The 12,366-nt window shown below is 43.0% G+C and overlaps 2 protein-coding genes across 4 annotated transcripts in view; one reads left to right on the forward strand and one right to left on the reverse strand.

Annotated features, from left to right (window-relative positions):
• Positions 1-12,366, reverse strand: part of MCPH1 (microcephalin 1) — a 223,444-nt gene that overhangs the window by 110,212 nt on the left and 100,866 nt on the right. The gene's annotated exons all lie outside the window — the stretch shown is intronic.
• Positions 1-12,366, forward strand: part of ANGPT2 (angiopoietin 2) — a 75,231-nt gene that overhangs the window by 56,137 nt on the left and 6,728 nt on the right. Inside the window, exons 6-7 of the mRNA XM_050950825.1 lie at positions 680-781; positions 1,348-1,514. Coding sequence (XP_050806782.1) covers positions 680-781; positions 1,348-1,514 — 269 coding nt within the window. The remainder of the gene's footprint in view (positions 1-679; positions 782-1,347; positions 1,515-12,366) is intronic.

Consider the following 12,366-nt stretch of genomic DNA (forward strand, 5'->3'; position numbering starts at 1 on the left):
CAGCCTTTCATCACATTAGTGCAGAAACTGATGTAATTCATTATGTTCTGCATTGTGCAAGAATTTTTAAAAATCTAAATTGTTTTTAACTCAATGTGTCCTTTTAACTAAAATATATATTTTTTCTGAGAAACCATAAAAATAAAACAAATATTTTGTTTGAGAGTTGCTTAAACTATTTTTGCACAAGAGCAGGGCCAGCAGCTGGGACCCCGGTTGGCAGGAGCTGGTGGTCGGGACCCCAGGCCGGCAGCAGGTTGAGCCGCTCAGCCCCCTGGCGGTCTGGGGTTCCGGCCATCGGCCCCATTCAGCCTCCTGCCAGTCTGGGGTTCCATCCACCAGCCCCTGTAAATGTAAAATGTATTACTGGCATGCAAAACCTTAAATTACAGTAAATAAATGAAGACTTGGCACACCACTTCTCAAAGGTTGCCAACCCCTGTACCACAACATAAACCCCATATACAGTAAGAACAGTATTTCAAAAACATTCAATACCGTTTCAATATCATCAATTACAATCTTAATTAGACTGCAAACTATTCAAAACAGCTCAGCTTCATAGATGTTAGCAAAGCAAACAAAAGCCAACAGTAGTTTTAGTGTATACTGTGCTGTGTGTGTCAATTGGCATGCGAGTACCTGAATTTATGCAATTACACATTCTTTTTATTGACAGACATACTGTGATATGGAAAGCAATGGAGGGGGGTGGACAGTTATTCAGCGACGTAAAGATGGCAGTGTGGACTTTCACCGGACATGGAAAGAGTACAAGATGGTAAGATCCACACTCTTTTGAAGCTTTAAATCTAATTTATTATTTTTGTGATAATCTCTGAAATCTACACACAGACTTAATCACAAAAGACTATTAATCAGTTACTTAAAGTTGTATTGCCTAAACAGGTTCTAAAGTTGCATTTTAGTTCTTAGATGAAAAATTGTGCTCTCATTTGGGAAATGCCAGAGTAATATAAACTGTTTGCCCAAGCAGAGACTTGCAAGTGTTATGTTTGTTTTTACAAAGAAATGTAGCATTTTTTTCCTAAGCTATTTCATGTCGCGTCCACATCTTTAATTTTCATTAAGTTATTTATAGTTGTGTTTCTATTGGCAAATGTTCGCCAGATCTAGTAAGTCTAATACTGATAGATGTTGTTTCAAGTTCCTAAATTGGTCCCTGCTGAAATCCAAAATTTGAAATACCAAAGAACTAGGATCCTCATATTTGTAGTACACTTTTTGTGTTGACAAAGCAATTAATTTAAAAATTGATGAACTGATTATTTCAAAATCAAAGAAAAACAAATTAAAAGTTATTTAAATATACAACTTGGATTACAGGGATTTGGTGATCCTGCTGGGGAGTACTGGCTGGGAAATGAGTTAGTTTCTCAACTGACTAATCAGAAACGCTATGTTCTTAAAATACACCTGAAAGACTGGGAAGGAAATGAGGCATATTCATTGTATGAACATTTCTATCTAGCAAGTGAAGAACTAAAGTACAGGTAAGCAAACAGCACTGAGTTGAAAAAACATTAGTCAGCTATTAATTCCTGTAAATTGTACAGCTACATAAAACTTTCTTTTTATATTAATTACAAAGCAGTTGCTACTAATTTTCACCTATACCCTACATAATCTTAGTACATTTTTAAAAAATAGAACAGTATGTACCTTTTCACCAGTATACAGTAGGTAAGTAATACCTTCAGGCCCCTCCTTCCCCTTATAGACGGCCCAACATGCAATATACCTGATATAGTGTGTGTAGGGGGAAACCCAACAAGGCCAGAATTGGGTGTTGGCACATAGCTCTCAGGGGGCCATGAAGGAGTGGCCTCCTGCGTGCATGTGTTCTCTTGAGGAGATGAAGAGGCAGAAGCAGGCAGATCAGAAATTATATCTAGTGACAGTCACCCCACTTCCTGATCTACACCAATGGACATGCACACAGCAACCACAAGGTTGCAGCTGCACAGTCTGCCAAAGTAGGGTTGATTTGTTCAATTATTTCTGAGAATTAATGCAGCTCCTAGTTGAGTTAGTCAAGCTGAATGGTGGGTCCTCACTTTATCCCAATGGCAAGGGTTTAATTTCTAGTTTCATTGTTCCTCTTATTTTAATAAAACTGTATACTTAGCAGAGTGTTCTTGTAAATTTAGCCTGTATATATTCCATCCACAGTTAGTTACCCATATGTTAAAAAGGAAAGTCTTCAGGGGGATCTTTAATATTCTATTCTTGAATGGAATTAAGTGGTCTTGTCTTTGGGGCAAAAGAAGTTACCAGACTAAGGTCAGGAACTACTTAAAAAAAAAAAACAACAAAGAAAGGAGTCACTGAAACTGATTCCTATGGATAAATAAGGTCCTGGGGGCTGGATGATAGCAGGGATTGGTAATGTGATAAGAAGCCTTTCACTTTGGGAAAGGTTGCTTTAGGTGAACTATCTAGAAAAGAGCTGAGATCCATTGGAGGGAGTAGTATGAGGAGGCTTACATTTCTTTGAGAACCACTGGACGAAATAGCATGAGGAGGCTTATAGTACTGCTGTCCAAGCTTTGTCCAGTAGACAAGTTAGGAGACTACAAGGAAGGTCAATCTGCAACCTTCCATGATTCCCAAATTCATACATTTCTAAATGAAAACCTTTATAAAATACAATTTTGCACCCAAAAACTAAATTGTATCCAAGGACCTCAGAAGCCATTAAAAACATGAGCTCTTAAACATTACATTTTTTTCATCAAGGAAAATAAAGTTAGAATAGAAGACTTTCGCCATCAAGAGATTACCAAAGGTTAACTGAAATATACTTTGACTTCATCTCAACCCCCACATACAAAGCAGTCCCAAACTGAAAGTTTCTCTCCTGCAATTGGAGTTATTCTAGGTGGCTCTGCATAGTCAAGATTACAGTGTACTGCGCCACCTTGTGGTGCTTTGTGGTAGAACGTCCTCTAGCAGTGTCAGCTAGAGCTCTCTCATATTCTCACCCCTCCCCTAAGTGTCACTGATGTTCTGAGGGTGAAGCTATGTAAGAGGTGGAGCACCCTCACCACCTTAGTTGCATCCATCTCAAAGCCAGAGACACAGAACAAATAAGGCTCTGACAGAGAGGGGAAGGTGGTGGGAAGTGTGAATATGCAGAGCCCTCTCAAAGAACTCCAAACATGAGCAAGTAACCTTCATTTCTTCTTTGAGTAGCTCTGCATATTCCAATTATGGGACAAATTGAGCAGTGGGGAAAACTAACTTGGAGGCAGGAACAAAGTCCTAACTGAATAGAGTCTGAAGCACCATTTTACCAAATCCAACATCTGCCCTATAGGCCAAATCCAAAATAGAATGCTTTGTAAAAGTGTGCACTGAAGTCCAGGTTCCAGCTCTGCAAATTTCAGCAACTGGTATCTGCTTAAGACAAACAAGGGAAGTAGCCACAACAAGTGGAATGTGGTCGAATTGAAGCAAATATAGGAACTTTTGCTAGTGTGTAACATTCAGCAATACATGTTATCCATCAAGAGAAGAAGAAACAGTATAATCCATGTAGTTTTTAGCATAAGACACTAACAATATAGAAGATATATGAAAACTTTACTCTTATCTAAATAACAAGCAAGGGACCTTCTGCCTTCCAAAGCATGTAGCAGGACCAATTTCTCCTTATTAGAGTGTGGCTGGGGGGGCGGGAGGGGGAGGGTGAAAGGGTGGCAAATTAACTGTCTGATGTGAAAAAAAGTCAACCACCACTTTAAGTAAGTATTTGAGATCAGGTCTGAGAACTTACCCTTGTCCTTATGAAGAGAAGTAAAATGTGTATAAGCTCTAGAGCATTCAATTCACTGCTGCCCCAAGCCAATGTGATGGCAATAATGAAAGCCGTTTTGATCAATAAATAATAGAAAGAACACTGAGCCAAGGGTTTGAAAGGGCTACTTCACCAACATGGCTAAATGAACTATAATAAAACATCAACTAATGTGTAATATGCAGAGATGGCTGCCAAATGAACTTTTAACAATGAGTTAGATAATTCCTGAGATTTTAAGTATTCAGAACACAAGGAACAGAAGCAGACACAAGGGAATCAGATTTTCCCTCATTCGTGCCTGAAATCTGGGTCTGCTTTAAGTAGTAACAGCTTCTAGTAGACTGTTTTCTAGCATTAATTAGCATGTCCTGCAAAGACAAAGAACATGACTGCCCAAGAGCAGACAGAGTCAAAGTCCAGTTGCCAGTGCCGACAGGTGAAGAAACTATGGATCTGTGTGAAAGATTCCTGCTCTCCTGCTGAAACAGCAGGTCTGGAGGCAGTATCAGACACATTAGGACTCCACCAGAGAATTGAAGGAGATCAATAAACCACTGTTGACACAGCCAAGCCAGGGCAATGATAATCATCTTTGCCCTGTCCTGGTGTATCTAACCACCTTCTGAATCACTGGAAGGGAAGTGGGGGGGAAAGAGTGTATATACACATCAGGCATTTTCCCCAGTGCAGCAGGAAAGCATCTGACCAAGATAGTCCCTACCAACTCTGGAACAGAAGAGGTCACACTTTTTGTTGGACCATGTTGCAAACAGCTTCGCACCTGGTCAATTCCAGCGGGAGAATATGATAATTGACAGATCGGTTATGTATCATTTGTGCATATGAAAGCTGTCTTTGCTGAGATGATCTGCAACTAGGGAGGGATAGCTCAGTGGTTTGAGCATTGGCCTGTTAAACCCAGGGTTGTGAGCTCAATCCCTAAGGGGGCCACTTAGGGATCTGAGGCAAAAATCAGTACTTGGTCCTGCTCGTGAAGGCAGGGGGCTGGACTTGATGACCTTTCGAGGTCCCTTTCAGTTCTAGGAGATTGATATATCTCCTATTATTATTATTTTACATTGTTTCCCCCTGCCAGATATAGGGCCACACAGTAAAAATGTTGTGATAGATACCCCAATCCCCTGGGCTTATAGCCTCTGCACACAGGAGAGCGGAGTAAGCATTCCCTTGCTTGTTGTTGTAATACATCAGCCATGCATTGTCTGTCACAATCCTCCCTTGTAGATGAGAGAGGAAGTCTAAGGGCCAGATGAACAGCTGTCACTTCCAACACATTGATGTGCAGTGCTCTCTCCTGCACATGCCCTTGAACTGTCAAATGATTCACAAGTCCCCCCACACCTTGTTTGATGCATCTGAAATTACCCTGAGAACTGTACACCTCTGAACCATTCTCTCTGACTGACCACCATTCTAAAGAAACGATGCTGTTCTGCGGCATGGTGATCAACATATAAAGGGTGTCCCAAACTGGTCTGTAGAGCTGAAACATCCAGTACTGCATAGGTTTCATTCTTAGATGTGCAAACGGAGTCATGTAAGTACAGGATGCCATAAAGCAACATACAGAACCAAAACCTCCAGATGTATTTGTTCAGGCCCCTTCTGTCTAGTATTAGACAAATTCTGTCATCTTTCTTCTGCCTCAGAAAGTAACAGGAATAAAAAACCTAAATCCCTCTGGTATTTGCATGACCTCCTTGACTGCTCCTATCAGAAGCAATTTTTCAACTTCTGCAAGAAAAATAGACTCATTGGAAGGGTCCCTGAAGAGTTAAAGGTAGAAGAAACTGGGAAGAGAGGGTGGGGGTGAATCTCAAAAGGTATGGCATAGTCCCTTTCTACAATCTCTAGAACTCATTGTGCTGATGTAATTTGCCTCCATGCATTGATAAAGTGGGCTAGTTTGTTTCGAAAGAAGAAGGTAGACTTATCCTGATTGGGTGTTTCTTGATTCTTCATTTTCTCATCAAAACTGAAGCTTGTTGTTCTGCTACAAAGGGATGACAAGGAAGCGGGCTGTTTAGATTTAGACCTTGGTTTGAAAGGCCTCTTTCTACGTTGATTCTGGAAAGCTACAGGATGCTAGTATTGTTGAAATCTTTGACTTGACAAAAAATAAAATAATGAAGACGGGGAGCAGGATTGCTTTTGGTACTAGAAGTAAAATAGAGGGCCTTTTCCAAGCAGAGAAAATTAAACTCAGAGAGTGGGCTGTCAATCTCTTGTCCTTTAATTTTTCTATTAATTTGTCTTTTCACTGAAAAGGCGCTCCCCCTCCTTGAAAAGAGAGCTCCTCCAGTATATGCCAAGTGTCCAGAGCTAGAGAGGAGAAACAGCCATGCTTGCCTCCTGATAGAGCAAATGATAATGTTCTAGCACTAGGGTCCAAAGTGTCATGCAAGTCTTGTCAAAACAATGTAATTTTTTCCCATAAATGGAACTGTAGTGGGCCATGACTACCTGATAATTTGCCTTTCCTCACCATATGAATCAATCTTTTTCCCTCTCGCTATTAGATGGGGTGGAGTGTGATTGTCCAGATGTTGCCCTGTTGGTGGCAGCAGTCACCACAGTGAATTAGGTATAGGACGTGTATGGAAAACAGGAAAACCTTTCAGACAGTATCTGACACAACTTGTCAACCTTTTTGGAGACAGGTTGACAAGAGGCAGTAGCAGACCACACACATTTAGCCAGCGGTAGCATACCATCCAAAATGGGTAGAGATATTCTGCTCCTAAAGGTAGCATCAAGGATATCAAATGGCGTGGGAGAAGTCTTCTGCACAGGCACTGCAGACAGATTCAAAGTGGATGCCATACAGTTCACCAAATTGTGGAATTGCAAAGTGTCTTCGAAAGGAAAGGAGGCTGAAGCCACTCCCACATGTTCATCTGCTGATAAATCAGGTTTACAGTCTGTTTCCATATGTTTCTGCTCAAAGAGGGCAGCTATACCCTTACATTCTTCCTCAGAAAGCACTGTCTGAAATGTCAACGGCCCTAGAGAAGTTGGATCTGAGGATCTTTGAACTGTTGGATACTTTGTAGACAAAACTTTACCTCTCCATCCACATGGAGGATAACTGACAAATTCCTGAGGTGGCCCTCAATAAGGCCATCAGCCCCAGGACTGCCAGTCTCCCCAGCAACTTGGATTCAGGAACATGCCTACAGGAGGTAGACCAAAGGGTGGTACAAGCAAGCTATAGGTCTTTGTGTTCCTCTATCTCAGGAGTTCCCAAACTTCATTGCTCCACGACCCCCTTCTAACAAAAATTACTGCATGACCCCAGGAGGAGGGGGGCGAAGCCAGAGCCTGCCTGAGTCCCTCCAAAGCCTAAACCCCACCACCTCGGGTTGGGGGACAAAGCTAAAGCCCAAGGGCTTCAGCCCAGGCAGGAGGAGACTGTAACCTGAGCCCCACTGCCCAGGGCTGAAGCCCTTGGGCTTCGGCTTTGGCCCTGGGCAGTGGGGATCAGGTTTCAGCTTCCGCTCCAGCAAGTCTAATGCCACCCCGGGTGACCCCATTAAAATGGGGTTGCGACCCACTTTGGGGTCCCAATGCACAGTTTGAGAATCGCTGCTCTATCTTCCTCCTGGTACTGACTCAAGTCTGGATCAGAGATAAAATGCACCAGAGATGACAGTGGATCCGGAGGAAGGTCTGAGGATCCAGCTCTTTATGGAGACTCTATATGCGTCCCAAAAAGAGGAAGCACGCCACTTTATGGCCTCTTCTTCTTAACAATAGACAAAGATTATGATGGATCTTGGAACCAGGGAAACATGCCTCCTTTTAGAAATCTTGCATTTCACACTCAGATCCAATGCATGAACTGGAGCCAAAAAGTGAACTTGGCCTGCATGGTGACAGACCTTTCCAGAACCATGGATGTAGCTCAGGGGTGGGCAAACCTTTTGGCCTGAGGGTCACATCGGAATTCCAAAACTGTATGGAGGGCCAGGTAGAGAAGGCTGTGCCTCCCCAAACAACCTGGCCGCCACCCGCTATCCACCTCCTCCCACTTCCCGCTCCTTGACTGCCCCTGTCAGAACCCCCGACCCATTCAACTCCCCCTACTCCTTGACCCCTAACCACCCCCTCCCAGGACCCCCCACCCCTAACTGTCCCCCGGGGACCCCAACCCCTATTCAATCCCCCCTGCTTCCTGTCCCCTGACTGCCCCGACCCCTGTCCACAACCCCACCCCCTGACAGGCCCCCTTGGGACTCCCATGACTATCCTACCACCTCCTAGCTGAGGCTGCTGGCGAACAGCAGGGAAGGGGCCATGGGCTAGCCTCCCTGGCTGGGAGCTCAAGGGCCAGGCAGGATGGTCCCATGGGCTGGGTGTGGTCCTCAGGCCACAGTTTGCCCACCTCTGATGTAGCTGGAACCAACACTGGAACCAAAGCAGGAACTGACAGCAAGTCTGAAGACTTGGACAACTTCCAACATTGTACACAAATCCATCTCCATTGCTACTAAAATTGGAGGTAAGAGAGGTCTCTGCTTTAGAATGATATCAGCCTTGTCAGAATTGGACAGAATCAATAATTCTGATGAATGGGAAGTGGCACAGCCAACAGTGGCCGCTTTGGTCTATGTATCTTTTTTCAGTGCTACACCATTCAGAATTGAAGGCGCTGATGGCCCCAGTTCTGACACACTGATTGAAACCATCTTCCTGGATCTGGAAGTGGAAGTAGGAATTGACCTTGGTCCTGCAGTTGAGGGGGATCCATCAGAATCAGAAGGTTGCAAGGCATGAGATATGGCATTGGTGAGGATGATCAAACTGTCTCCTGACCTCTTTTCTGGAACTAGGGCAGTCGGATCTGACCACACAGTGCTGGTTTGGACATGTGTAGCCTCAGGAGCTTTACTGAGGAAGCCACAGGAATTGAATCCAGCCCCAACAGGGGTTTCAGTTTCTTGGAACCCTTCAGTCGCTGGAACTCACAGGAGCCATGACTGGCCTCTGAGACCTTGGATCGGAGGACTGATTGGATCCAGAAAGTTTAGCCTTGAGAGCTTCCTTGAGAAGGATCTTCAAGCGAGTCTCCCAGTCCTTGCAGGCTCTGGGACTAAAGGTTCAGCAAATCAAACATCCTGAAGGTGGGTGTCCATCTCCCTGGCAGCTGAGGCACCGCATATGGTTGCTTCCTCTGCTTCAATTCCACTATAACCCAGAAGGGCAGAAAACATTAAATATACTAACAAACTACCACTGGAAGAAAGAAAGGATTAAGGCTTAAGAAGAAAAAGGCTTCAGCTCACAAACAGTCTGAAGTTCACATCCATCCATGCAAGGAACTGAGGGGGTGAGGGTGCTCTAGCTGACACTGTTAGAAGGAGGTTCCACCAACAGCAACTCAGTACCCCATAAATGGGAATGTGCAGGGCCACTCAAAGAACTATCAATATCTTAACCCCATTCCCCAACAAAAGTTGGATCTTAATGCCTAAATAGTATGTGGTTGTTTCAAATCCAAACCAAATATTTTCTCATCTGGAAACAGTTAGACTCTATAGCAGAGATTTTATTTTTAAATTAAGGCACTATAATACTTATAAGGACAACCTTTGCAAAATTACCCTTGTCCATTTACATTATTAAAAAGTAATTACTGCAAACTAAGATGGCTGTCTGCAAATAGATACTTCTTCTTGAAATGCAAGCATTTGATGTGCCATAAAATGCAGTGGTTTAAAGTATACTTTATTTAACATTATAAAAAGGATATACATTTTAAAATTATCTTGAAAATATTCTGCTACACTGTAATATTCATGGCATAAAAATAATTTCCTTTTACATTAGTAAGTTTTTTAAATGCTTCAAAGAAACAATGTAAGCTGTTCCAGGAAACAAAATGATATACTGATCCACTTAACACAGGAACATATATGGTCAGAAAAAGATTAAGTCATGAGATCTAGTTCTACTCCCAGCTCTGACAGACTTTCTGGGTGACTTTGGACATGGCAACTTATTGTCTCGGTTTCTCCATCTATATAACTGGGAGAATTATAGCTATCTACCTGAAAAGGAGACTGTGAACCTTAACCTTAACTTAATGCTTATTAAGTGCTTTGAGATCTTTGTACTTACAATCTCTCACTTTCTATCCAAATATCATCATTGGCCAATAATTTATACTTAGGTTTCTAATTTCATATGATTTTCCCTTGGAGTTGCTAGTTGCTCAGCACTTTTGGAAATAAGGCCATTGTCACATTTCAGGGTTCAATCCAGGTCAGGGAGAGCTTGTGTCATCGCCTGTAACCTGGGTGCCTCACAATGCTGTAGCTCCCAAACTGGGCTTCTCACAAACAGCCTAAGCAGGGTTGCCAACTTTCTGATTGCAGAAAACCAAACACCTTTGCCCTGCCCCCTGCATCACACTTTTTCAGAGGCATTGCCCCCCACTCACTCCATCCCCGCTCCCTTCATCGTTCGCTCTCCCCCATCCTCGCTCACTTTCAGCAGGCTGCGGCAAGGGGTTGGGGTGCAGGAGGAGGCTCAAGACTAGGGCAGAAGGTTGGGGTGTAGGAAAGTGTGTGGGTTGCAGGCTCTGGGAGGGAATTTGGGTACAGGACAGGGCTCAGGGCTGGGAGTTGAGGTGTGGGGTGCTGGCTCCATACAGTGCTTACCTCAGGCAGCTCCTGGAAGAGGCCGGCATGTTCCCCCTTCACTCCTAGGCAGAGGTGCAGCCAGGCAGTTCAGCATGCTGTCCTGTCCACAGGTGCCACCCCCACAGTCCCCATTTGTCAATGGGAGCTGTGAAGCCAGGACTTGGAGTGGGGGCAGTGTGCAGAGCCTCCCTGGCTGCCCCTGCACCTAAGGGCTGCAGGGACATGCTGGCTGTTTCCAGGAGTCGCAGGAAGCCTGCCTTAGCCCCGCTACGCCGCTGACTGGACTTTTAACAGCCGGAACCACCAGGAACCCTTTTCAATCAGGCATTCCAGTCAAAATCCAGATGCCTGGCAACTCTGAACCTAACAACATGCAGCTCATGTGCTGAGTGTCTATGTACAGCTACAGGCTTGGCCAAGCAGCAGTAACATCAGCTGCCTGTCAAAACACTCCAGTCACATTCTGGCTTTCATCAGCCTTAGTTACTACCTGCAGGGTGACCCCAACACACTCTTAGTCCTGAATTTTCCCCAAAACGTGTGTTCTGCACTTTCCAGCCCTCTCCTATTTAGATATTAGAGGTCCATTGCCTCTGTAAGGGGTCAATATGCAACAGTTTGCTACTTCAGCTGTTCAGTTTAAACACAAAACTGGATTAGTTTTATTAAAAAAATAAAACAAGTTTAACTACAAAGATTTTAAGTGAGTACAAATAAGGTATTAGAGTCAGAAATGGTTACAAGAGAAATAAAGATAAAATGTTTTTTTGGTAGTTAAACGTAACAAGCTAGACTTGGTTCAAGGTAAAATCCTTACCAGTTTCCCAGCAACATTATTGACCAAATTCTCAGGTCAGGTACTCCCCCAAAGTCAAAGGGCTGGTTCCTTTGTCTTCTTAGATGAGAGAGAGATAGGTTGGGGTGTTTTTGTGCCTCGCTTTTATAGTCCAGTCACCTTTTGAAATGCATTTTTCTGAGGATTACCCCTAAATAAAGTTCATTCCAGCTGTGAGGATGGAGACATGAAGTCTCATGGTGAAAAAATGTCCATGTTGTTTGCTAAAATTCAGATAGATCTTTTCTTACTCCCCCTTTATTGCCAAACAACTGTCACTTGACAGGTGATTGGCAATCAAACTTTGACACCTGGCTAGAGGAGGTAGCTTATCCTGTGTCTTTGAGAAACTGGTTTACCCACTCCCCAGACTTGCTGGTAAACACATGGTAATCAATTTCATCTTATATTCATAACTCCTAATACATGTTTTGTATATATATTACACAAGAATATTGACGATCTGTGTGTTATTAGATTTTAAGTGATACCTCAACATGTATCTTGCACAACAATTATTATAATAATGTGTAGGGAGTGAATATTGGGGTGTTTTTGGTCAGAGCCACTTACTTAATTAAGTGAATATAGAATTAAGGTTCCTAACTTTAGAAGACCTTTTAAAAATAATTTTCATCAATTATGCACTTGCAATATACATGACTTTCTATTTGAATATCTCAAAGCATTTTGCAAGAATTAACCAATTAAACTTTACAAACCCTGTAAGGTAAATTTTCAAAAGCTCTGAAAAAAATCTAGTTAAGATTAATCAAACCAAGTTTTAAAAAAATCCAAAGACCCATTCAATCAAAATCAGTAAGGGTTCACATTCATATATAGTCATTTACTCCACAGTACCCCAAAGTGATTCACAAACCTTACAAATATGTGATAGCCCCACTCTAATGGAGCCTTCAATAAGGCTGGAAAGGAAGAAACTAAATGACGGCGCACTGAAACAGGAGAGGGGAAATTTAGGCCAAAACCACCTGAGAAAAATCTATGCTCTTCAGAAAATTGCAATGGGATCTTTCACAGCA

This window comes from Gopherus flavomarginatus, chromosome 4, assembly GCF_025201925.1.
Source record: "Gopherus flavomarginatus isolate rGopFla2 chromosome 4, rGopFla2.mat.asm, whole genome shotgun sequence".
Taxonomy (NCBI): domain Eukaryota; kingdom Metazoa; phylum Chordata; order Testudines; family Testudinidae; genus Gopherus; species Gopherus flavomarginatus.